The 27,280-nt window shown below is 39.8% G+C and overlaps 1 protein-coding gene across 1 annotated transcript; it reads right to left on the reverse strand.

Annotated features, from left to right (window-relative positions):
- Window positions 1-8,630: 8,630 nt before the first annotated feature.
- On the reverse strand, window positions 8,631-14,635 carry sox12 (SRY-box transcription factor 12). Its single transcript, XM_053674033.1, has 2 exons — window positions 14,328-14,635; window positions 8,631-13,967 (listed from the first exon to the last, which is right to left on the reverse strand). The coding sequence occupies exon 2, from the start codon at window positions 13,920-13,922 to the stop codon at window positions 12,825-12,827; it is 1,098 nt and encodes a 365-aa protein (XP_053530008.1). The 5' UTR covers window positions 13,923-13,967; window positions 14,328-14,635; the 3' UTR covers window positions 8,631-12,824.
- Between the last annotated feature and the right edge of the window lie 12,645 nt (window positions 14,636-27,280).

The following is a 27,280-nucleotide window of genomic DNA, read 5'->3' on the forward strand; positions in this document are numbered from 1 at the left end:
GGTGCTTGTCTTATCTACCTGTTCAGGTTTTGTGGACCTCTTTCACTGTGCTGTGTATGTGAGTGAAACATGTTTTAAGATACTTTGATGTTCTACATAAATACTACAGACTTGGATTTAGACTTACAATATACATCAATATAGACAGACATGTTTCTGTGTACATGAGAGAGACTGTCTATATAGAGAATGTGAAGATGCATCACGCCATTTTGCTTGTTGGAGCAGGGGCGCCATCTTGTGAGGATCACGCTCTGTTACAGATACCTGCTTACCTTTTGATTTGTGTGGCTAAACAGTTGGTTAAATCAGTGGTTCCCAAACGTTTCCAGGGCAAGGCCCCCCAAATGGCATTAACATTTGATCGAGGCCCCACTTTTGCAAGATGTCTTTAAAACACATTAAAAATACAGACTTCTGAATATATCGCCCTTTTTTTTAAATTAATAATTACATATTACATCTTTCCATTACATTACATTACATTAGGAATTGACTGTGTGTGTATGGTTGTCTGAGAGTGAGAAAGAGAAAACATACTAGTGGGAGGGATGGACTTGATGGCTCTGACCAAATTGTTGAGGCCCCCCCCCCCGGGCGCCCCCTGGTGGTCCGCGGCCCCCAGTTTGAAAACCACTGGCTTAAATCATTCAAATCTTGATGGAGAAAGAAAGAGATGAATAAGGGGGGAAAGGAAAAGGACCCTACCGGAAGAAATTAAATCTCAATGCCAAGCAATGGTATTTGGACAAACTAAGCACAATAAACAACATAGATCCATGTGACTAAAGACATCTAAACACAAGCATTTAAACAAGAAATCTGATCCAGCATCACTGATCTAACTTTTAAATATGTAATTTTAATAATTAATTTTTTTGTTATTTATGTATTTTGTATTTTATATTTTATTTCTTTCATATTTATTTATTTTGCTTACTGGGTTTTTGCTTATAGAGGTTTTTTTTTGCTTATTGTCAGGTAATGTTCTTGAAAATTATTTAAAAATATATACTTTTTTTTAATGTTATCTGTATTTTTTTACTCAGCTTCCATATGGGATCAATTTCCCATCAAAAGTATTGTGGTCACGGATCGAAAAATGATAAGTGTGAATCAAACATTTAAAAACACATGCAAAATTATATTGCACAAAACTGAAACATGAATACAAAGTTTTTTGAATCGCGCTCAATATCGTTTTCCTTGGTCATATTACTGTGTTTTTGTGCTCTCTGACATTTTCTGTTCATGTTTTCTCTTTTTGAATGCTTGCACTGTTTTTCCCTTTGCACTTGTTTACACGTTCTCTGCTTGCTTTTGGAAAAGCTGCAGTCCGAGTTCCCTTTCAAAGCACAATGCTTTGGGAGCGCCCTTGCGCGCAACCGGCATCTGAAGCTTGTGTAACATCATGTCTATTTATAGGCCTGCCATGATAAGGTGACGTGGCAATTAAGCGCATCACGTTTGATATATATATATATATATATATATATATATATATATATATATATATATATATATGGCACCTGTGAACTGCGCCGTCAGCCTTATTATCTTCAGCAAGACTGTAACGCTCACAAAAAAATGCTTCATTTACTCTCTATCTTTTCAAAAAATCTGACTTTTCTATCCCTTTAAGAAAAGAGAAGAAAAAAAAGCAGACCTCCTGAGTGAGCTTGACACTGGGGAGGCAATTGGGCCTGAGGCAGTGGCAGAGCTGCGCCACGCCACAGATTTGTCTCTCCGGGTGACCAAGCAAATGGCCTGTCATATTGGCTGTTCAATGGTTAGCTTGGTTGTGGTGGAGAGGCACCTATGGCTCAACCTCTCAGGGATGGGGGACAAAGGTAGAGTCTCCTTTATGGACACCCCTGTTAAACCTTATGGCCTGTTCAGTGACGCAGTTAATGCCATCGCCGACAAGTTTCTCAAAGCAAAACAGTACACGGCGGCGTTCAGCCAGTTCCTTCTCTGTCATGTTGAGTTCGCTTGGGCATCTATGAGTTGAGCCCGGGCCAGCACTAGTGCGAGGGAGGCACAGAAGGCAAGTGTGGGGGTCTGCCTCCCCCAGCAGAGAACCAGGGGGACCTTACGGCCACAGTCGCAGCCTGCTAATAGGCCTGATCTGAGAATATAAAAGCCAAGCAGGCAAGGAAGGAGTCGTCCTGATGGGCCATGGAGGGACCTATCAGGGGACATGAAGTTGTTAGAGCAGATAGCCACCATTGCTACTGTAGGGCCTCCCCTATCCAAGGTCGTCCCAAGTTTTCAGTGTTCTTTGGTCAGCGAGCTGTCACAGGGCAACAAAAATCTGAACAGAATGTGGAAAGTTAATGTCACTAAAAGACCATCTGGCAGCATGGAAACTACTGCCAAATGTGTCTCCATGGGTTCTGTCTACCATAGAAAAGGGTTACCGGGTCCAGTTCAGAGCTCAATCCCCACCGATTCAGAGGTGTGCTCACCACAGTAGTCAGCACAGATTAGAGCCCAATGTTAGTACAGGAATTAAGATCCCTCTTGGACAAAGGGGCCATAGAACATGTACCCCGTTCCCTAAGGGAGGAAGGTTTTTACAGCCATTATTTCCTGGTCTGCAAAAAGATGGGAGTATGCGGCCAATTTTCAATCTGCGTCATCTGAACCGTACTCTTCGGACGTACAGGTTCAAGATACTGATGCTCAAACTTATCGTGCCACAGATTCAGTTCGAGGACTGGTTTGTGATGATAGATCTAAAAGTCGTATATTTACACATAGGCATATCGTCCAGTCACAGGAAGTTTCTGAGGTTCGCATTTGGAGACAACGCATACCAATATCGGGTTCTTCCCTTCGGGCAAGCTTTATCCCCCTCGCACCTTCACAAAGTGCATGGATGCTGCTCTGGCTCCCTTGCAACTCCAGGGCATCTGTGTACTAAACTACCTGGACGACTGGTTAATTCTAGCACGATCCAGGGAACTGGTGCTTCAACATCAAGATGTTGTTGTTCTCACCCACATGAGGAGCTTGGGGCTCAGGTTGAACCTGTGAGGGAAATTATTCATTTTTAACTTGTAATAGTTTTGTTCTTGTTCTTTTTCATTCTCATCAGAGGATAACGCCTAAGAAGGCCATGTCATGTCACTTAGATCAGTACAGAATGATTATCTGCTATACAGACACAAACATGTTCTTCTGTTCAAGGTTCGTCTGCACATCTTCTAAGACCCTAAAACAAACCCTGTTTGAGCTGCCTCAAACCGCTTCTTATTGGTACACAGAAGTGTGTCATGCTCTGCGTTTCATATTTATAGTAGTGGTTCAGCGCTACAGAGCGCTCTCATTATTCTATCCTGTATTAACCATCTTTCTGTAATAAACATTTTTACCTTCAGTCTGCGAGTGTTGTCTAATTTCGACAACAAACCCCAAAGAACCATATGCTTTTTCCAGTGCAGAAGACAACTTTTCTAGGGGTTATATGGGATTCTACTATGATGAGTGTGTTTCTAGCCTCGGGTCACACTCTAGGGGCGTTTCCTTATTGCAAGACGGTAATGTCTGACCCCTCCCTCATAGGATGGGGTGCAGTCTTAGATGGCTGTCCAGCTCGCGGTCTTTGGAGCGGCCCTCATCTGGAGTGGCATATAAATCGCCTAGAGATGCGGGCCATATTTCTAGCACTGAAGTTCTTTCTTTCTCAATTAAGAGATCACCACGTGCTAGTTGTGACAGACAACACAGCGGTGGTCTCAGATATCAACCACCAGGGAGGATTATGTTCACACCCCCTGTTCAGGCAGGCGCAACTAATTCTTCTCTCGGTAGAGGGAAGTTTCTTGTCAATAATTGCAATGTACATTCTGGGCAGTCGGAATGTGGGGGCAGACATCCTGTCGAGGCAGTGGCTGAGGCCCGGGGGTTGGAGACTCCATCCACAAGTGGTGGAGTCCATATGGCGGAGGTTTGGCCAAGCGGAAGTGGATGCGTTCGCCTCCAAGGTGACAACACACTGCCCACTGTGGTTCGCCCTCACTCCTCCCGCACCATTAGGGCTGGACGCCATGGTGCACAGGTGGCTGAGGTCGCATCTATATGCTTTTCCCCTGATCGCTCTGCTCCCAGTTCTAGCGAGAGTTTGCCATGACCATCCACGTCTGCTGCTAGTAGCACCTTATTAGCCAGCTTGAATATGGTTCTCAGAGATAATATCCCTACTAGACGGCACTCCTTGGAAATTCCCATCCGCAGGGATCACCGGCTCAAGCCAGAGGGCTGATTTATCAACCTCAGCCAGAATTATGGAAACTGTGGGTCTGGCCCCTGAGGGGCACCAGCTCATAGATTCTGGTCTCACAACTGAGGTTGTATGCACTCAAGTGGCGACTTTTTGTCTTGTGGTGTGAGGAACGTGAGCTAGACCCAGTGAACTGCGCAATAGCTACAGTCCTGGAGTTCTTACAAGGACGTTTCTTAGCGGAGTGGGCTCTTTCTACAATCAGGGTTTACGTGGCCGGCATTTCGGCCAGCCACGCCCCTGTTGATGTAGCCTCTGTGGAGCAACATCCTCTAACTTCCAGGTTTATGTGTGGTGTCAGGTGGCCCATTTGCAGGCCACGCATACCTTCCTGGGACCTTTCTGTGGTCCTGGAAGGCCTGTCAGGGGCCCCATTTGAGGCCTTAGAGTCAGCCTCTGAGAAGCTTCTGACTCTAAATGTAGCTCTACTGCTGGCCCTGGCATCTCTCAAGCGAGTAGGGGATCTACAAGCTCGCTCTGTTGCCCCTTCCTGCCTTGACTTTACCCCTAGATTAGCCAAGGCCTTCCCGTATCCTAGGCCAGATTATATTCCTAAAGTGCCTACATCTGCTGCCCAGCTTGCAGTGTTGCAGGCTTTCTGCTCTCCTCCGTTCCTCACACCAGGACGAGAGAATGCACCTACTGTGTCCAGTAAGGGCTCTCTGCACTTACGTCCACTGCTCCGGCCAGTGGCGTAAGTCGGACCAGCTGCTGGTCTGCTTTGGCGGCGACAGTAGAGGTGATGTAACCCTTTTCTCTGAGATGGGAACAAGGCATTGCGTAGCTTTGTCATACCGAGGCAGGCCTGTGAATTGCGTTTTCGCTTCAGCTAATAGAGGCTGATGGCACGGTTCACAGGTGCCATATATATCACACGACACGCTTAATTGCCATGTCACCTGATCATGCCAGGCCTTTAAAGTAGGCATGATGTTACACAAGCTTCAGATGCCGATTGTGGATTGAGCACGAGGGTGCTCCCATAGTGTTGTCTCATTCCCATCTCAGGGAACAGGGTTATATGCGTAAACCCAGACATTTCATATAAATGAGGGCTGGCTTTAGCGTCACCATTGGTCCACTATAGCTCCTCCTCTAGTCAATCAATCAATGAGGAGAGTTGACATCACTCCACTACGACTTGTGCATCGAAATCAGTATCAAGGGAATCAGTCGTCACCACATCAATAAAGCTGTACCAACAGCTTTCCTAGTTTACCCTCACCAATCTATGCTCAATACCCTATTTATGATGAAGTGATAATAGTTTTGAACATCTGAAGGACAAATGGGATGTTCTTGAGTTAAAGTGTCATAGCAAAGGGCCTGCTTTAAATACTTATATTGATGTGTTATTTCAGTTTTTATTTTTAATAAGTGTGCAAGAATGTGGGTTGTCATAGTGGTCTGAGTGTACATTGTGGAATGAAATAATACATTTTACCATAAGATGACATCATCATAAAAAGTGAATGAATACATTCTGAATGCACAATATAATGTTTTTCTTTCTCATTATACTTTCATGACTCCTAATGTTACATTTTATTAATCAGATAGAGTACTAATCAATATCAAAATATAAAATATGAATAATCCATGTCTACAGACAAGCGCTGCATGGCTTTCTGTAGTCGTGATAAAAGCCTTTCTAAAAGCAGCCTTAGCACTGCCTGTGAATATACACAAAATGTTCTGAAATTATCAAATCAGTTTAAAGTCATCATTTAATTCCTTGCACCTAAGCCAAAATCCACAAAACTGACGTTGTCATGGTGCGGGATGTAATGGAGTTGAGGACAGATGCAAATGCAGATAAGGACGTTTTTTAAAAAGTGAGGCAGGCAGACGAATCAAAGTGTGGTCTAATAACAGGCAAGGGTTCAAGAGATCGGCAAATAGGCATAAACAGGGCTAGGCTGGAATCAATATGTGAAACAAGGTCATTAACATGAAAACAGAAACGAGGTCAATAACATGAAACGAGAATCGAGGTCAATAACATGAAATGAGAACCGAGAAACAACCGCTTAGTAAAGAGTTAAACTCAATACTGCGCGCCTTGCACAGAGACACGAGGGGTTTAAATGACAAAGGTAATCATGGTTTAAACAAGGGCAGCTGAAAACAATAATGACACACACGCGGGAAACAACCAATGACAAAACGGGGGCGGAGACAGAACATAATCACAACAAAAGCACGTGTCCAAAGTAAACAAAGTCACTGTCCTTGAAAACCGAAAAGCGTGCTTTCGCAGAGTGCTTGCTCAAAGGGCTCGTGCATGCGCATGCACTTTGGTTTTCCGAGCATACTGCAAACTGCAGCGCTGTCTCTTGGGGAAATCATGACAGAACCCCCCCCAAGGGTGCCAGAAAACACTCCCCTCCCCTGGCGGTCCTGGCCCTTTGGGCAAAATCTCTTTAGCTGAACCAGGAGACTGAGCGACGTCCTCGGCGGAGCAGGAAAGCGGAGCGACGTCCTTAGCGAATCTTGGTGTAGTGGCTTCCACGGCAGCGTAGGGAAACAAAAGGGAGCTTTTGGCTGCAACGGGAGGTGGAGAAACTTCCTCAGTAGAACAGGGTGGCTGAGGGGCATCCTCAGCTGTATAGGGATGCTGAGTGGTGTCCTCAGTCACTCAGAGTCTGAGCATCATTCTCCATCGACTTTTCAGACTGAAATTGGTTCAGTCTGTGTTAACAGACTCAGGCATGAGCAGAAGCGGTTTTCCGAGCATACTACAAACTGCAGCGCTGTCTCAAGGGGAAATTGTGACAGTTTCTAATTATGGCTACGTTTTGCCCTAAACAATTGCACTGTATATTTGTTGTGTGGCAAACATGAAACCTCTTTCAAAGTTACTGAAGACACTTTTCCTCATGCCATCTTGAACCAAAAACCAAGTCAACTGGGTCATCTCAGTATTTTATACATGACATGGAGCATTGTAGAATGTTAGCTACTTAAATGTTTCATGCAGTGCACTTGTCTGGGAACATCTGCACCAGTTATGTTTCTCCACTCAGTTATACAGGTAGTTCCAGATTTTTCCATTGTTACCTGTCTATACATAAGAACAAGTGAAGTTTGTTGTTTTAAACATTGTTTACTTTTATATATTTATATTCAAATTTGTTTATATATTTAAATTATCCACAAAGTTTATTTTCAAGTAATTTCAAGAAAGCTTTACATTGTTTTCTCACATTCAACCTATTTGCTTCCAAATACCTGTTAGTTCTAGGTCTAAGTAGGTACTACTCTGCACATGTTCTTATGTGGTATATGTCTGTGTATATGCGTGTCTGTGTACTTTCATGTCTCAGACACAGACATGATTGCAACAGTTTCTCAAACCTGTGCACCCAGACCACAAGAACATCTGCATCCTTTCTGAAACTTAGTTTAAGAGATGCATATGTGGGAGCTGCCAACAGTAAAAGCCAGGTACACAGTACTGTACATGGCAGACCTTATATCATATTTCCTCAAATCAATCACTTTAAATTACTTTTAACTACAACTCTCTAAAAAATGTATATATCTAGTATCAGTAATGGGTATATTACCTAGTTTTCCAAATATTATCATCAGACACTGCAGCTCTTTATTTCCATATGGATATGTACCGACAAATGCAGGAAGGCCATATGTGCACTGAAGTAGTTGGTTTATTGATGAGCCCAAAACTTATAGCCCTATTTAAAACAAGAAACTGCAGTTCTCAGATCTACATTTGTTATGTACAGCAAAGTGCTTTCATTTCCTCCCACATACAGAATATATTGTATGTTCAGATTCATGGGACTCTTCTGTAGCTGCCTACAACTTCAGCTGCACACATACAAATGAGGATAGCCAAGCTAATCATATGGAAAATAAACATACTAAGATTCTTATCTAAGATCCTTATCACACAATAAGATAATGAACAATAAATTGAGGAGACAGATTCATGAAATATACACAATGTCAGTTACGCTGCAATTAGGATGAATGCTAAAATAACAAAACTTATATTCACTAAAATTAAATGTGGTTGCATGTAAAATTAAAGCTTATTGCACACAGTGATTGCAAGGTCGAACTAGATTTCTATGCTTTTATGTAAATATTTTTTTGCAGTTTATCATTGGTCTGTATTTTTATTTGGAAACAATTAAAATGATCATGCCAGAGGAACCATTTCAAAGTAAGTTTGCATTGTGGTACTGAATAAGTATGCATTTGAGAAATACGATATACTGTATATTCTGTTAAACTTTACTGGGTCAGTAGAGACCCATAAGTTTATTTATAGTACACTGTAAAATATATTTTTTATAATGAACAACTGTAAACTTACTTAAAGATAAGTACTGTAATATCTTACATGGTATAAAATAACACATAACCCAATACATTTTCTCACTTGGCTGATGATTTAAAAAGTGACTTATAAAGATACAACTGAGCTGAAGGTTAAGGGTCTTGGTTAAGGACCCAACCCTGGCAGTTTGGCTGTGCTGGGATTTGAACCCAGACCTTCTCATCATTAACTTAAAGCATTAACAACTGAGCCACCACAACCAGTTCAGCTGACTCATACTGGTTCATCCAACTCCATCACTGAATTAACTCACACTAAAAGATTGCATTAACTCAATGCAAGTTAGTTGAGCTAGTTGTGGTGGCTCAGTGGTTAAGGCTTTGTGTTACAGAACAAAAAGTTGTGTTCAGTCCCAACACTGCCAAACTGCCGTGGTTGTGTCCTTGAGCAAGACCCTTAACCTTCAGATCAGTTGTAGCCTGCCTCAACTATAAGTAGATTTTTTTTAAAAAAAGCATCAGCTTAATGAGCAAATGTACTGGTTTATGTTATTTTATACTATGCAAGTTATTACAGTACATATTTATTATTACAGTACATAATAATGGCAACTCTGTTGCCAGTAAATTACTGTAAAAATTTACAGTACATTCTTTAGTGATATGCACTGTATAAGTAACAAACAAAAAATAAAAATAAAATTGTTATTTAGTTATTACCAATACAATGCTTTGCCAGCTATACACTATTACTGAAGCATGTAGAAGTATTTGTGTTCTAAGTGTTGGTTCACTAACATATTGTATGAACAGGTGAGAAATATCCATGCATAATGACAATCAAAGTCAAAAGAAAAATTATTTAATAACAGTCAAATTCAAAAGAAAACTAAGCTTAAGACCTGTAAACAATTTGTACTGTTATGTAAGGCAATGTGGTTGCATTGTACTTTGGTTTGTTACTGTAAATGATGGCTAAAATCTCAAGTACAATATCATCCACTCATCCTGTACTGACCTCATGGTTTTTCCATGGAAGATTATTTTATTCAGTATTCTGAATACCAACAATGCAAATCTGTGTTGGTGTAATCCATGTGATTATAGAACAATAAACCACATTATAATATACCTACCAATTGGGCAGAGCACAGGGGAATCATACAAAGACTCTGAGACCAGAATTTGGAATATTGTACATTCAGACAAGCCTTACACAATGATTTTCTGGTTGACTGGTGTGCTATAATATTGAATCATACCACATGCTCCATTTATGACAGTCTGATTGAAGTGGAGTCAGGACCTGTGTGAAATTAGTGTTTTCCTTCTGTTTCTGTCTCTGAGAATGCTATTCATCAAGTGCCAGCCAAGAGTAGGAGGTGTGGACCAGATGGGCTTTTTGTTACATTGCTTCATTTATATACTGCTTATTTTTCTCCTTTTTTTTTCACTTATCATTCTGACACTAAATTGCCAAAGGCCATCTGTGAATTGTCTGACCATTTTCTGGCACTGTTGCTAAAATGCGGAATAAATAAACAAATCAGAAACATTATAAAATAATTATATAATCATTCAATGTTTGACAAAATAATCCAGAGATTTTTTAAAGTTACTACAAAGATCATTGATGATGATTAAATTAATTCAAACATTTTGTTAATGATTAAATAAATGTTTTATTTACAGTTGAAAATGTGCCTAAAAAACTGCACCATGCCATTTGGAATATTTAATATTTGCAAATTCGTCATATTTACTACAAACATTTTCAATCATGAATTCAAATTAATCTATAATTGTAAATATCCTTAAGCATATTAGTAATGGCTGAACTCAAAACAGGGACAGTTCTACAGTGAGCTGATAACAGTCCTGAGTTTATTTTGAATGCTGGAGTTTTATTTTTGTATTGTTTTTTCAGTGTGTATTGTGTATATTACATATGCATGCATATATGTTTGATTGGCATATTTATTTGAAAGTATGTTTATGCAGCTATGCCTACTCATATCACTGAATTTTAGTATCCTTGGGGCACTCATGAATGTGCATTGCATGGAAGGAAACAACTAAACAGTTTCCCTGATAGTTGAAGCCAAATACAATTTTTTTCACACTCATTCACAAATCCTTCTCTGTCACATTTGTGCATTTGCTTTTTGCAGGTAAAGTATAGAATCAGTTTTGTAATACCAGTTAGTATTATGCATCACCACTGCCATTGCATTCATACTTAATCCACCAGTGCATATCACAATTAATTAATTAATCATGGACACAATCGTTTACAAAATTCATATTCTAGCATTGTTTCTAACATTTCGATCATATCAAAGATGCAATGCCTAAATCTTTCCTTATTGTACATGTATAAAAGGCAGATTGTTCTGCCTTGTTCTAGTCTATTTAGTGGACAAAATATAACAATATAAGGATACTTGAAGGCCTCTGATAATGCATTGGTCTTGAAGCTTCTCTTCATATTTTCTCAAATGTTCCACTCACAGTTCACAACCATGGATACCTAAATTATTCTTAAGCATATAACCTTTTATCATGGATGTGGCATCAGTTAACAAACACACAGCATAGCTAGTTCTAAGACTAGTGAAACTATATGAAAAATTAAACTCTATGAAACTTATGAAAAAGTGGTGGTCTTACATTTGAAGTCATTTTGAACTGGTCTGGCTGATCTTGTAGGGAATACAGTAAGAAAAAAACATTCAGTGGACCTGCAGGTTGATGCGACAAACTGTCATTATGCAGCCTGAGCAAACGAGGCTAACCTAAAAACAAACTCATTTGATTGAAACCTTATTTCCTTGGTTAGTTGCTGCTGTATCACATGTCTCGGCATCTTTGCAAAGGTGGCAGGAGTTGAACCACATTATCTATGTAAGACCAGCATCTGTGCTGATGGTGATAGGAAAATAGCACCAAGCTGAAATTAATAAAAGCATGGGTGTTTTTTTCAGAAAAAAAGTCTCATTTGAAAATAGCAAGAAACCTGAGTACTCAGTCACCCTAGCCAGCTCCTTTGTGCAGGAACAGCAGACAAAAGAGAAAAACTCACACACGGTCTTGTACAATCACACACAAGGATCATCACAGATGAATTACCTAAAGGATGCACTAGTACCTAGACAAATGATCCACAAAAGAGTTAATGGGGCCAGTTGGCAGACACAGATTTATAACACTGATCAAGGCAGCTGTAGCCACACTGCAGAAATCACATGCATTTACAGACTCGGGCTAGATCCCCTCCCCACCATCAATAAAACCCACTTACTTCCCCTCCCTGATGTTCTGCATAATAACTGTTGCCTGCATGGCCACTTGCACAGCTGCCAGAAAGAAAAGTCCCCAGCCCCACTATCCCTATCCCCAAATTCCTCTATGTGCCTTTCATTCTCAGCCTGACCAGGAACACAATGACATGAATGGACAGTACAGGGGCACCATTTAAATCACACCTGCATTGCAAAGGTCTTGCAACATTAGTGAGGCACTGAAAGTTCTGCTACTTAATTAAAGAAAAGGAAATCAATGTTGTGACAAGCACCTGTATTTTTATGCAGTGGTTTCTGCCTTGCAGGTTTCTCCAAGTTGTTGTATGCTCATCAAGTGCTATGTTAAGTGATAAAAGATTTGCTTCACATCAGATGATTATCACTTAACATAGCTTCCTATCCACAAAATATCTTGTTTGGGTAGAATAGTAATGCTCTTATGATCAGTCATGAAATTAAGAGTACTTTGTATTTTATAAACACCCCTTTTAAAGGCTGGCACTGATGCTGAAATTCTGCAGATCAGGGACATTAAAATGTTGTACTATGTTGTACTGACAAACAGACAACACTTCAGACTTGATGTTAATACTTTGTCCCCTGTCACAAAGAAACTTTAAATCATTTGAACTTTTCTCAACCTGCCATGATGCTATCTGTAACGAATGTCTGCCTTTTCTCTGAAACTGAGCCTCAAGTACCAGAATACTTAAGGGCTCTACAGACCCCTTTGCTGGTTTTTCCTAAGCCAATAAGATGTGTCATGCTTGAAAAACAAAAACAAAAGCACGAAATGCAAGAATCAATAAAGATATAAAATAATGGCAAAGAACTGTCCAGTGTCAGAGACCTAGATTTAACATGTTCAAGACCACTATTTTTCTCACTGGCAAATATGTCTGGCAACAATGGTTAACTTGGCCTCAAATTCAGTAGGTAAACACCAGGTCAGAGACACTTGGTACTAATAAGTCCCCAGAAATCATCTCATTCACCTCTGGAGTGCAGTAGTCTGGAAAGTCAAAGTGGGATCCTGAGTTAGCATGAAATGCTTCAAAGTCCTTGTCCAGATTGGAGCAGTCCATAGGTTTGTTTTCAAAGTTTGTATTAGACATGATATGCAAGGTTTCCTCTTCCAGTTCCTCATCTGAAGAAACAGATGACACAAAAGAGGAGAAGCTTGTGAAGGTTGGTGTGGAGGATCTTGTGGAGTTAGGTCCTTGCAACTCAGACACCACAACTTTTCTGAGTACCTTAGAGCCAGTGTCAGAGGCAGAACTCTGGAGGATGCTGGGCACTTTGACTCTGAGTTGAGATAGTCTAGGGTGTTGGTTCTTGGGGAGAATGATAGTAGGCTGATGTTGGAGAACAAGAGTTGTCTGTTTCTGATTATCTTGCACAGTTAATGAACTTGCCAGGTTTACATCCACTATGTCAACATCATGCATGCTCTCATTATAGTTCTTATATTTATTGCCATTACAAATCAGGTTTTGTTTGGAGGCAATTGGTTTAACTTTAAACTCTTTACTGGTGAAGCTGGCTGATTGATGTGAATAAGATTTGCTTACTTTCAGTGGGAGTTTTTCTTTGGCAGGCATTGAGCACTTGATTTTTTTCCTGGGACGATACTTATAGTCAGGGTAGTCAGCCATGTGTTTTAGACGCAGCCTTTCTGCCTCCTTGATGAAGGGTATCTTGTCATAATCTGAGAGGAGTTTCCAACATTTTCCAAGGCGCTTTGAGATCTCTGCATTGTGCATGTCAGGCCATTGCTCCATGATCTTCCGTCTCTCAATTTGAGACCAGACCATAAATGCATTCATGGGTCTCTTGATGTGCCCAGTAGGAGTTCTGCACCAGTTGCAGTCTTTGTTGGATGGGCTGTGCCCAAATACCTCATGTGCATCCTCGGCACCCAGTCCCACAAATATCTCTTGGGTTGAATCTCTGTCCATGGTTATAGAGTGTTTTTGCTGAACCATGATGGACAAGAAAGTTCTATTCAAAAGTATCTCCAGACGCATCCAGGACTAGATGATCCAAGACACATTAAAGCCTTTTACTGATATCTGTTTTAGATAGAGACAATAGAGAGCAAGTTTTAGGATTTTTTATTTTCTTACTAAACAATTCCTTTTTTTTTATTTCAAATGCTATATTAAATTATTTTCAAACAAGGAAGCATTTTCTACTTATATTTGTATATTCTACTTATAAGTACAACATCCTTGCGCAAGAATTACAACTTACTTGTCATAAAAAAGTAAGAATGATTTACCAAGAAATTACATAACAGATATACTCTCTCTGCGTGTGTGTGTGTGTGTGTGTGTGTATGTATGTATGTATGTATGTATGTCTATATATATATATATATATATATATATATATATATATATATATATATATATATATAATAAAATACTTACATCAAATGAGTGTTGAACAATGTGCTCCTTTTTCTGCTGCAGTTCAGCTGAGCTTTCCTCAGGCAGACATGAGCTGCAATGTAGCAGCTGTGGCAAATGACAGTGAAAAATTACTAAGTTCCACTGTGTAGTTCCATCAAGCCTGCCCCATGCAGACTACATGTGTACCCTCACTGTAACACTCCCTCTCTCTCCCTCTTTTAGTCCCTGTCTGCTGTCTGCCCTCCCTATTCCTTCATTGTAGGGACGGGCCCCCCATTTGCTGCTCTTTAAACCCAAACTGTAAACAGCTCAACCTTGCCAGGCACAGGCACCTCCCCCCCACCCACCACTCTGAGCTGTGTCTGTGTGTGTGACAGGAAGGGGGTGAATGTGTTCATGCTGTAAGGCAGAAAGAGAAAGCAGACTGGGGGGAGAGAGAGAGAGAGACAGAGATGTTAAACAAGTGGCTAGTAACCTTAAACACTATGTTAATTAATAGATTACATTTTATGAATAATAGTTTCTAAAAAAAATACCTGTGTATCCAGTATAGAATGTATTCCTACGTTTTCGGGTTGTCTGTCTGCCTGTGCATCTAAGAATGGATCAATGGATCACTTTTTCTCTGTGCACTTTTGGCATTTTCTTGGGGGGTTTGGGTGAAGGAGCATGGCAACAACCGGTTTAGCTTTTTAAAAATCTCTCCCGCTAACATGGCGTTAAAATACCTGTCAGTGTGGACTTCTCAGTGGAGGAGTGTAGTCTTGCGGTTGGTGAAGTTGTTGGTTATGAGAGTTTAAAACCGGCAAGAATGAATAGTGCGGTTGTTATGTTTTTGGATGCGGTCGATAAAGTGGTAACACTTTAGAATACGGATCCCTCATTAATGATTAACTACACAGGAAGAAATGAATAACGCAATATTAACATTCTAGTAACTACTCTTAACTAACTAGAAACTCTGATTAACAAATTAGTAAGTAATGGCACGCAGATGTATATGGTAGTTCACTATTAGCTAATCAATAACTACTATTTCTTTCATGCCTCCTGGAGAACTACTAAGAAACTATTAATAGCTACTATAACTTTAATGCCTCCTGGAGATCTTCGGTTACTGAACGCAAGCTCTGGGTAACCATGGACAATCAACTGTCCTTTTCCTCTCACATTGCTAATCTGACAGGCTCATGTCGATTACTCCTTTACAACATCAGAAGGATTCGTCCATTTCTATCCATACAGGCCACTCAGTTGCTGGTCTCTTGTCATTTTGAGACTCGATTACTTCAACTCACTCCTGGCAGGTCTTCCTCTGAGCGCCATTCGACCTCTGCAACTGATCCAGAATGCAGCTATGTGACTTGGTGTCAACCTTCCTAATTTCTCCCACACCACCACATTGCTATTCTCCCTCCACTAGCTTCTTGTAGCTGTCCGCATCAGATATAAAACACTTATGCTTGCCTTCAAAGCCAAAAATGGACCAGCACCCACTTACCTCAAAGCACTTATGACACCATGTACTGCACCACACTCCCTCCAGTCCTCTCGCACCGCTCAAATGGTCCCACCATCTCTCAGGATACAAGGAAGGCATGCATCAAGACTCCTCTCTGTTCTGGCACCTAGGTGGTGGAATGAACTTCCCATAGATGTCTGAAAAGCTGAATCACTGGCAGTCTTCAAATCAACTCTAAAGACCTACCTCTTCCTAAAGTACTTAAATTAGCACTTATCATTTAAAAAATTGTCTGTGTGTTTTCTTAATATATTACCGCTCAACAGAGTTTTAAGACTGATGGTATTTTTAGTCTGTGACCTAGTGAACTAGTATTGGGATGTATTTATTGATAGAGACTTCAAAGCACTTCTGTAAGTCGCTCTGGATAAGGGTGTCTGCCAAATGCCATAAATGTAAATGTACTAAGAAACTATATTAATAACTTCTATTTCTTTGATGCCTCCCGGAGAACTACTAAGAAACTACAGTATCCCACAAAAGTGAGTACACCCCTCACATTTTTGTAAATATTTGATTATATCTTTTCATGTGACAACACTGGAGAAATGACACTTTGCTACAATGTAAAGTAGTGAGTGTACAGCTTGTGTAACAGTGTAAATTTGTTGTCCCCTCAAAATAACTCAACACACAGCCATTAATGTCTAAACCACTGGCAACAAAAGTGAGTACACCCCTAAATGAAAATGTCCAAATTGGGCCCAGTGTTGTCACATGAAAAGCTATAATCAAATATTTACAAAAATGTGAGGGGTGTACTCACTTTTGTGAGATACTGTATATCCAGTTTCATAATTAATGAAAAACCACTACTGTAAATGAATAGACAAGATTGTTTCCATAATCAATAGGTAATAACAGACTTATGATTTGGGTAAGCTGTTAATAATTAGTACATTTTATCATTCCTCCTAGAGAACTATTTACTAACTTTGGATCATTTTAAAGGAATGGCTTTTTAAATACACATTTCAAAACCTTACTCCTGTGGTCAATTTACCATCATGCCTTTGAACTTCACCCTTATTTGTAATAATTTTGCCACAGGATTATTAATACATAAATGAAGACAGCTTAGGTCCACACTTCTCACTGAATCACTAGAGAGTCATGGAGACTACTGGAACATTTCAAGTCATGAGCCATAACCCAAATGCCAGAAAATTATAACCTATACAGTGATTTATTTATTTAACCTACCTCACAGAAATATATGGTTCTATTTAAGTCTACCTCATGGTTAGAAGATTCTATACTTTAGAATTAGGTTTTCATTAATAACTATTTTAAGAATCATGGTAGCCCACTAATAATGACTTAAGTGTTACTACATCCTTCGAAAGGAATTACTAGCCATTCAAATACTTTATTAATTCTGGTGCATCATTTAACTAGTTGTAGTGCACACATTTTAGTTTATGTTGTACACTACGTATATACTTTTGTTAATGTTGTTTTTTTGAGTCAAGTCAACATTGTGTGGGATGAGCTGAGGAGTGGATGGCTGGTCCGTGAGCATAAAGGACTAGCATGCGGCATTCACTGCTATGATGATGCCATTGGTAGAATATTTGATGCTGTGAAGGAATCTGACCTATACACCATTTTGTCTTCACTTCATCCATATCATGATTGACTTGGCTGTGTGGCATAGGGCATGTCCTGCGGGGAAAATAACAATTCTCAGAGTTTGGGAACGTTGAAGCAAATTTCCTTCCAGGATAACATGTGCCTTTTTTGATTCATGCATCCTATGTGAATGGAGGACCACCAGATCAAGACCCTGTCATGGCCCATGTCCAGACCTGAACCCCACTGAAAAACTCTGGAATGTGATCAAGAGAGAGATTGGTTCTCACAAGGCAACAAAGCTGAGCTGCTTGAATTTTTGCACCAGGAATAGCATAATGTTACCAAACAGCAATGCAAAAGACTGATGAAGAGCATGCCAAGATGCATGAAAGCTGTGATTGGAAATCGGGTTATTCCACCAAATACTGATTTCTGAACTCCTCCTAAGATAAAACATTATTTAATTGTTTTAAAAATGAATATGGAGTCGTTTTCTTTGCATTATTTGAGGTCTGAAAAGACGGCATATTTAACATTTCTGGCAGATTCTAAATAACAATATTGTCAGTAATTTATAGAATAAAACAAAAATGTTAATTTTACTCACACATACCTATAAATAGAAAATCCAGAGAAACTCCAGATAATGTTACAGTGGTCTATATATAGTGACAGACTTTCAGCTGTTTGCAATGAACAAATCAAACAAAAGCATCTGAAATAGTCCAACACAATGAATGCTTCAAGTGGTTTCCCCAAATTCAACTGAAAATCCAACTTATAATGACTTCTCCAGTTTCAAAATTATTCAACACCATCATGGCAAGCATCTTTAGTACTCAGTAGAGCACCCTTTTACTGTTATGACCTGCTTTAAACAAGATGCAAAGCTTCTGGTAGCGTTCCTGAGGAATCTTATTCCATTCCTCAAGAGCCTCCAGTTCAGTAATATTCTTGGGTTTGCATTCTGCAACCGCCTTCTTCAAATCCCACCAGAGATTTTCCTTGGGGTTCAAGTCAGGTGACTGTGATGGCCCTGTAGAATCTTCTAGGACTTCTTCTGCAACCAAGCCTTGGTGGAATGCTTGGGGTCATTGTCCTGTTGGAAGGTCCAATGACGCCCAAGCTTCAGCTTCCTCACAGACGGCACGATGTTTTCTCCTAGGATTTCCTGATACTTCAATGATCCATCTTGCCTTCCACACGCTGTAGGTTTCCAGTGCCGAAGGATACAAAGCAGCTTTTCTTTAACCATTGTTTGGTCAAACAACTTGTGTGCGTAGTCTCATTGTCTAGCTGCATGACCCACTTTCTCTTGAGATTCACTTCACGGACAGATGTCCTGATATTTTCCTTTACATTTCACTGGTATAATTCGGAATTCATTGTTCCATCAACAATTGCAAGCCACCTGGCCCAGATGCAGCACAACAGGCCCAAACCATGATACTACCACCACCATGTTTGACAAACTGCAGATGGGCAGCAATGTTATTTTTGAAGAGCAGTGGCTTTTTCCTTGTAACCCTGCCATGCGTATTATTGCTGTTCAGTGTTCTCCTGATGGTGGACTCATGAACATTAACTTTAGCCAATGGGAGAGAGGCCTTTAGTTGCTCAGAAGTAACCCTGGGTTCCTTTGTGACCTTGGGGACTATTACATGTCTTGCTCTTGGAGTGACCTTTGTTGGTGGACCACTCCTGGGGAGGGTAACAATGGTCATAAATTTCCTTTTCTGCACACAATCCATCTGACTGTGGATTGGTGGAGTCCAAACTCTTTAGAGATGGTTTTGTAACCTTTTCCAGCCTGATGAGCACCAACAATGTATGGTATATGGACGACACTAACTTCTTGACACATTGCAACACCCAGTCCAATTATTCAGTTCCAATTCAACACAAATGACAAATGATCACTGAAGAGCTAACCCTTAAGAGATGAAAATACATTTCATAGAGGCACAAACATAAAATGATATTTAGTTACACAAGAAGGCATATGAAATAATTAAGAATTACAAAGTTCCTGAGCAAGTACTGTATTTAACACATTTGAAAGATGTAAAAATGTAAAAAAAAAAAAAAAAAAGCAAACATTTGCCTGACTGGAAATTCATTGATATTACATACACCATACATACACAAGATGTGCTTTTTTCTCACAATTGTCAGAGAAAATGGTTAGAATACAGGGGGTTTTGTTGCATGTTACTAGTGTCTGAATTAGCTGGAGGGAAAAGGTTGACCATTGAGTGAAGATTTTTTTCCATTAGCCAGACTAAATCAATGCTCTGAGTTTCCACAGGGCAGGCCCTCCCCTCCCCAACTGCACCGGTGTCAGGGACTGAGTGGAAAGTGTTGACCCAGGCATGAGATTCTGAAAATGGTTTCTCACCCCCTTTTCCACCTGTGCTGAGTATTGACTCTTCCAACACATTTGGCATATGCAAACACACACAAGCAACAACTGTCAAAAATTAAATCAATGTTGTATGGTTATTTTGACTAGTCCAAAAAAAGTCACTGGACATGTTAATATGGCCAAAGTCTTTTAATTGACTACAGGTTCTAAACTGTGCCTACCTGTACACAAGATGGCTGCCCTGTGTATACTGTAGTCATTCTTAGTGTTGGTTGTGAACAGTCTTAGAAATTACTTCCTACAAACTATTAACACAAACTGTGTTTGCAAAATGCAATACCAACATTGGGCGCAGTATACCAAAAGGTGAAGTAAGCAAGCAAACTGAAAAAAGCATCACACTAACCATAACAGTGTTGGAGAGTGGTAGAGTCTAACAGAACTTGTCCATCCACATTTGTATGCACCTTCACAATAGGTTGCATTTTACAGGTGACACAGAAGTCTGCTGTGAACAACTGTACAGTATGTGAACAATACTTATACTGAAGCTGTGCAAGTGTAATTCCACCTTATGGAGAACATATTAGCTTTTTTAGTGGCTAAGTTAGGAAGCACTGCCTGGTGAGGAGGAAATAGGTCACTGACGGTATGGATATTGACTTTCACCATTGTTCACCAGTGACCTGTTTGTCACAGTTCAACAGATCATCCAAAGTAGTGACAATATAGAACAGACCAAGCATAGTTGTCCAAAAGCATTGTGGTATTCTGATAGCCCTAACTATTAGAGTGATGGCTCTCAGTATAAAACCTGATCAACCATTTTCATATTAGTCATATTATTATATCAGGTTTCTGTGTTTACAAAGTGTAATCTGTTTAAATGCATCAAACAGAACCAAAACCAGTAAATAAAGAGAGTTACTGGTGCTTAGTATGGGCCATTAGGAGAACTGCAATTTGGAGAATTTTTTATTCTATCTAGTGTGTTGTTGAAGGTTGTTCCCTCAAAGCCACTTGCATGTCAGGAGAAAAGTAATGGATGGTCAAGTCTACATGCACTCAGAACATACACAAGTTCTTCATTATCTTAGACAATAGTGCTATGATTTCAAGACATGGACTGTGTGAACCAGAACCAGCATGCTGTCAAATTTTGCTCATGTAAAAGTGAAATATGTTAACAATTTCTTACATTCATAGTCTACTCTGAAATCTTATTCATAGTGACTTCATAGTAACTACTGTAAGCTGTAGATATAATTATATGCACTATATGGCCAAAAGTTGACAACTGGACACCTGACACTCACACCCATATGCATTCCCACTCTTCTGGTAAGGCTTTCCACTAGAAGAGTTAAACCTAGCTGTGGGGATTTGTCCATTCAGCCCCAGAGCATTAATTAAATTGGGTACTGAAGTTACAGTGGTGCTTGAAAGTTTGTGAACCCTTTAGAATTTTCTCTCTCTGTATATATGCATAAATATTACCTAAAACATCAAATTTTCACACAAATCCTAATTGTAGATAAAGAGAACCCAATTAAAGAAATGCCATAAAAATATCATACTTGGTCATTTATTTATTGAGGAAAATTATTCAATACTACATATCTGTGAGTGGCAAAGGTATGTTAACTTTTGCTTTCAGTATCTGGTTTGACCCTGTTGTCCAGCAATAACTGCAACTATACATTTCTGGTAACTTTAGATCAGTCCTGCACATTGGCTTGGAGGAATTTTAACCCATTCCTCAGTACAGAACAGCTTCAATTTTGGGATGTTGGTGGATTTCCTCAAATGAACTATTTGTTTCAGGTCTTTCCACATTTCTATTGGATTAAGGTCAGGACATTGACATGACCATTCCAAAACATTAACTTTATTCTTCTTTAATTATTCTTTGGTAGAACAACTTGTGTGCTTAGGGTCGCTGACTTGCTGCATGACCCACTTTCTCTTGAGATTCAGTTCATCAACAGATGTCCTGATATTTCCTTCAGAATTCGCTGGTATAATTCAGAACTCAATGTTCCATCAATGATGGCAAGTTGTCCTGGCCCAGATGCAGCAAAACAGGCCCACCGGCATGATACCAGATACTACCAGCAGCATGTTTCACAGATTGGATAAGGTTCTTATGCTGGAATGCAATGTTTTCTCCAAATATAACCCTTTTCATTTAAACCAAAAATGTTATTTTGGTCTCATAAATACACAAAATATTGTTTCAGTAGTCTTCTGGCTTGTCCACATGATCATTAGCAAGATGCAGAAATGGGCAGATAGCAGATGGGCAGCAATGTTCTTTTTTGGAAAGCAGTGGTTTTCTCCTTGCAACCCTGACATGCACATAATTGTTGTTCAGTGTTCTCCTGATGGTGGACTCATGAACATTAACAGTAGCCAATGTGAGAGAGGCCTTTAGTCACTTAAAGGTTACCCTGGCTCCTTTGTGACCTCACAGACTATTACACGTCTTGCTCTTGGAGTGACCTTTGTTGGTTGACCACTCCTGGGGAGGGAAACAGTGGTCTTAAATTTCCTCTATTTGTACACAATCTATCTGACTGTGGATTGGTGGAGTCCATTTCTGACATTCTAGAAAATTATCTGCTTCAAAAGTTTTGGCACTAGTTTGGAGAAGGCCCATATATGGATGTGATGGTCAGGTGTCCATATACTTTTGGACTTAGGTGTATCTGACTATCATTGTTTGGGGAAAATAAAAAAAGATACTTAGAAACTATCGGTGTACTCATACACAAACTTCAAATTCAATATGATTTCTATATGGTGGCACCTCAATATGATCAATTTTAATAGAGCAAAAATAGGCATTGCATGCATATATTCCTTAGGGTTCCATTTTTCAATTGATCAAAACATTTGACTTCATAAAAATAAAATGACTGAAACGTAATAATGACTCTTTGTGTGATCCATTCAGACAGGCATCTTAGCAGCATAATAACAAAAATCTGTGCAGTAGAATGTTAAAGAATTGAACATGGCTAAGCTGTTATTGGCGTGACTCGCAAGGGGGGCATGTGGCTTTTCTTATTAGATAGTTGTGGGTTTTTGAATCCTGCATTCTCTACTACTGAATATTAACTTTGCACTTGTCACAAATAAATTGAATCAGTGAGGAAAGGCTGCTTGAAAGCAGCAGAGTTTGCTATGCACATGCATGTGTGTGTGCTTCATTAGCGCTGGTGTATTGTTCTGTAATATTTTGGTCCACCACTCACTGGCTGTCAGCATCGTAACTTATCAGGAAACTGAAGTGCTCCATACACCAGACCTTAATGAGTTGGGGGAATTTCCAGCTGCTGCTGAATGTTAGAGCTGGTTTGCTAGGGTATTGACCCATGAAAAGAGTGTGCTTCATATGACCACTTTGTTGTAAATAAACAAAAAGAGATAGAGATATGCACACAACTTGGGGTCTGTACCTACAAATTCAGGGTTATTGGGTTAGTTGACAAAACCAAACCAATCAGGCTTTAATGGTACCATGATGCTGGTTATCAACTTCTGTCAACTCAGGCTTTGAACCTTAAGCACTGAACAACCAATAGCGTTTAATATGGAAAAAAGCAGCATAATTAAACCTACTCTAACTGCAAAAAGCAATACCGTTGCGGCTGCCAAAACTCAGGCAAATCGCTGGTAGAACTTTAGTGATTGTGTAAATGTGTAAGTTGAGTGTAATGTGCGGTACAATAAGAGCGTGGCTTCGGGGTGTCAGATTTTTAATGTGTGGCTCAAGAATTTGACAAAGATATGAGATTCCATCTGCGGAAAATCGATATCATTGCAAGTAAGTATCAGGGAAAGCCAGTGGATTTTGTCTGTCCCTAAAAACTTTTTCTCTGCAAAGTGGTCTTCGTACAATTTGCGCTGAGATGTCCACAGGATTACAAAGAAATGGTGAAGCCACTACAAACAGATACCAAGTTGAAGTAGTTGTGTGACTTGTATGTCAATGTGCTCACAGCTGATTGGTCCAAGTTGGGTTTGAATTCTCTTACCCAGAACATAACCTGTGTTGGTCCGAAACAATGCAGGCCACCCCGATGGAGCTGGGACATGAGTGTTCAAGGGGGTACATACCATGCATTGGTGAATGTTGACTGTAACCAGACCTCAATTCACCAATGCTTGGTTTAAGGTGAGGCATTGGGAAATGCACATTTGCTGAAGATGAGGAGTGAGCATGGTGGTGCCAGTTATCTTTAAATTTGTGGGGCAAAAACATATAGTGGAGGCCGCAGGTAGTCCTCACCTCATCCATCCAATAATCCTGGGGACAAATTGGCCGGGATTGTGAGCATTAGTGAGAGAAATGTTTGTGGATGGGTCCTGCCATAGTGAGAAATGGTGTGGAATGTACGCAGCATTGGCTGGGGTGGTGGTGCCAGGGCCATCAATGTCGGCTCCACGTTAGGGGGACACAGAGAGTGGGGGGAGCTTTGCTCCTCCCCTCTTGGTGGTGATTCCCTTCAGGTATTTCTCTTGGAGCATTCATGTGTCAAGAACCTTCAGCATGCTTTCGACCAAGTGAGAGCAATGGTCAGCAAATTCAGCCTAATGTTGCGCTCTCCCAACCCTATTTCTCGATCACTAAGGATAGGTTATATCTAGTGACACAGGACAAGGCTGGTGGCTAATGATCAGCACGACAGCTCTCCACCATCCAGCAGCCGGCAGGAGCATATAAAAGGGCCTTCCTCTAACAAAGGAGAGAATGGTCTCCAAAATAATGCTAACCTTCTGTTCTCTATTTTCTCAGAAGATACGGCCACAGAAGAGGATTTCGCTCCCTGGCTGCCTTACCAGAGCTCCCTGACCTACAAAACGGGCCTCAACCTCTCTGGGAGACCACATCATGCTCTCGACACCCCCAAGGACGACACTAAACTACGAGCACCTCACCCCAACACATCTTTTTCTCACCCACACCCCCACTCTGTTGAATAAACCCTCCAAGTTCTGCACCCAAGTGGCCTCCTGTGTGTCTGTGCTCAAACAGCTCAACCCAGAACAACATTGAGGCAACATTGAGGCTGGTCTGAATTTTGCCTTTTGGGAGAATGTTCTGTGGACTGATGAGTCAAAAGTATAACTGTTTGGAAAACAGGGGTCCCATTACATCTGGCGTAAACCAAACACTGAATTCCACAAAAGAAACATCATACCTACGGTCAAGCGTGGTGGTGGAAGTGTGATGGTATAGAGATGCTTTGCTGCTTTAGGGCCTGAACAACTTGCAGTAATTGAGGGAAACGTGAATTCTGCTCTACCAGAAAATCCTGAAGGAGAATGTCCAGTCTTCTGTCTGCAAGTTTAAATTCAAGTGCAACTGGATTATGCAGCAAGACAGTGATCCAAAGCACAGGAGTAAGTCCAACTCTGAATTGTTCAAAATAAAACAGCTGAAAAGCAAAAGTAAAGAGAAGAGAATAATTTTCAAGTTGATCCAAGCCTGCCTCTTGCTTCCTCATTTCTGCCTGAACTTGGGAGAGTGTCACAGTCTGTTAAGTTCTTAATTAGCAAGCCAACTTTACCAATATGATATCTTATCTGAGATGAAATGGGACACGGCAAAGAAGCAGTTCCTCTGACCGAAATGATCCCTCCTAATTGCCTGACACCACAACTGTGTTGGCTTTGAAAGGTGTCTGATTCAATAGTACAGTCATGTGAAAAAATAAGTACACTCATGGAAACAGTTTTAACATATTTGGACAAGCAAACATTTCATACTCTTTGAAACAATACCTATTAATACAGTTGATACACTATCAAATGACACATAAAATTGACATTTTGTAGTAATTTTCACAATTTAAATGAACAAAACACAGATCAGTCCCATGGAAAAAATAAGTACACCCCTACATTTATCACACCTTCAAATCCATAAAATTATTATCAGGTGCTCTAGATTGGGTGCCAGTGATTAGAACCTGCTTAGGAGTGCAGGTGGAACCTGTCTTATTTACACCCCTCACATGTAGTGTTTGGTGTTCCGTATTGAGGTATGTGGTGCCATCATGCCAAGATCTAAAGAGTTCAATAAGGCCTTAAGAAAAAAGGTTGTGGATTCCTAGAAGTCTGGAAACGAATTTAAAAGATCTCCAAATTATTTGAAATACATCATTCCACTGTAAGGAAAATCATCTACAAATTTCAAATGACTGGCTGTCCCAGCAAATTCAGCCCAAGGGCAGACTGTCTGATGCAATGAATGGCCTAATCAGAGCCCGGATTTGAATCCCATTGAAATGTTGAAAGGGTAATTGAAATGGGCAGTACATCCAAGAAAACCCTCAAAAATCTTGCAACTGAAAGAATATTGCAAGGAAGAGTGGTCAAAAATACCAGCAAAATACCAGCCTGGTGGACAATTATGCAAAATGCCAATAAGAAATTATTTCTGCTAAAGGGGACAATAGTGGCTTCTGAGGCCAAGGGTGTACTTACTTTTTTTTTTTTTTTTTACAGAAGAATATCACGTCTGTTGATATTTCTGTTGAATAAATGATAGAAAAAGCTAATTTTCCTTGTGGTTTCGTTCAAGTATATAAACTTTATTATCAGGCATTGTTTCAAAGATGATCAAATATTTGCTTGTCCAATTTTTTCAAAAAAGCCAACACTTTCCATGGGTTGTACTTATTCTTTCACATGACTGTATGTGGTAAATCAAATGCGTTTATGAACACTTCCAATTCTGACAGACAACCAGCACAACAGAAAAACAGATTAGAAAACAGGAGGCGTGGCATAGTACCATTCACTTAGGACTCTATACACTAAAATCACAATATACAGAAAATACAGAAATGTACAGTATTAAGCATGTATTAAATCTATAACCCCTGGCAAAAAATTATGGAATCAATATACTTAGAGGATGCTCACCTGGCTTTTTTACTTCATAGCAAATAAACAAATCACATATGACACAGTTGACCATATTTGCATAATAGCTGAACATTCTGGCTTCATGAAACATACCTCAAACAAATTAAATTAAACTGGAATCAGCTTGATGGAGAATATTGATTTTCATTAGTGAAGTCCATGGCTCAAAGAATTCAGGCCATAATAAATGCCCCAGGAGGAACAACAAAGTACTCTTTTTTTTTTGGTGTTGTTGCCGATTCCATATTTTTTTCCTCTACTTGATCTGGAAAAAAAAATGCCATTAATTAAAATAATTTCCTTTAATTTGTTTGAGGTATGTTTCATAAAGCCCGAATGTTCAGATATTTAATAAAAATTATTTTGTGTCATATCTGTGATTTGTTTATTTGCTATGAAGTAAAAAAGCTGATTAATCATCGTCTAAGTGTGGTGATTCAATAATTTTTGCCTGGGGTTGTACAGTTCTAAGGAATAGGAATTACTGAACTACAGCTTTTGTCAATTTTGTTTTAAATCATTTTAAATTAGTAAGTGACAATTCTTTTATTTTACAAATACAGAAAAACA

This window comes from Ictalurus punctatus, chromosome 21 (assembly GCF_001660625.3).
Source record: "Ictalurus punctatus breed USDA103 chromosome 21, Coco_2.0, whole genome shotgun sequence".
Classification (NCBI taxonomy): Eukaryota; Metazoa; Chordata; class Actinopteri; order Siluriformes; family Ictaluridae; genus Ictalurus; species Ictalurus punctatus.

Coding starts and splice junctions, on each gene's coding strand:
- sox12 (XM_053674033.1), bottom strand. CDS start 13,922: ATGCGTCTGGAGATACTTTTGAATAGAACTTTCTTGTCCATCATGGTT.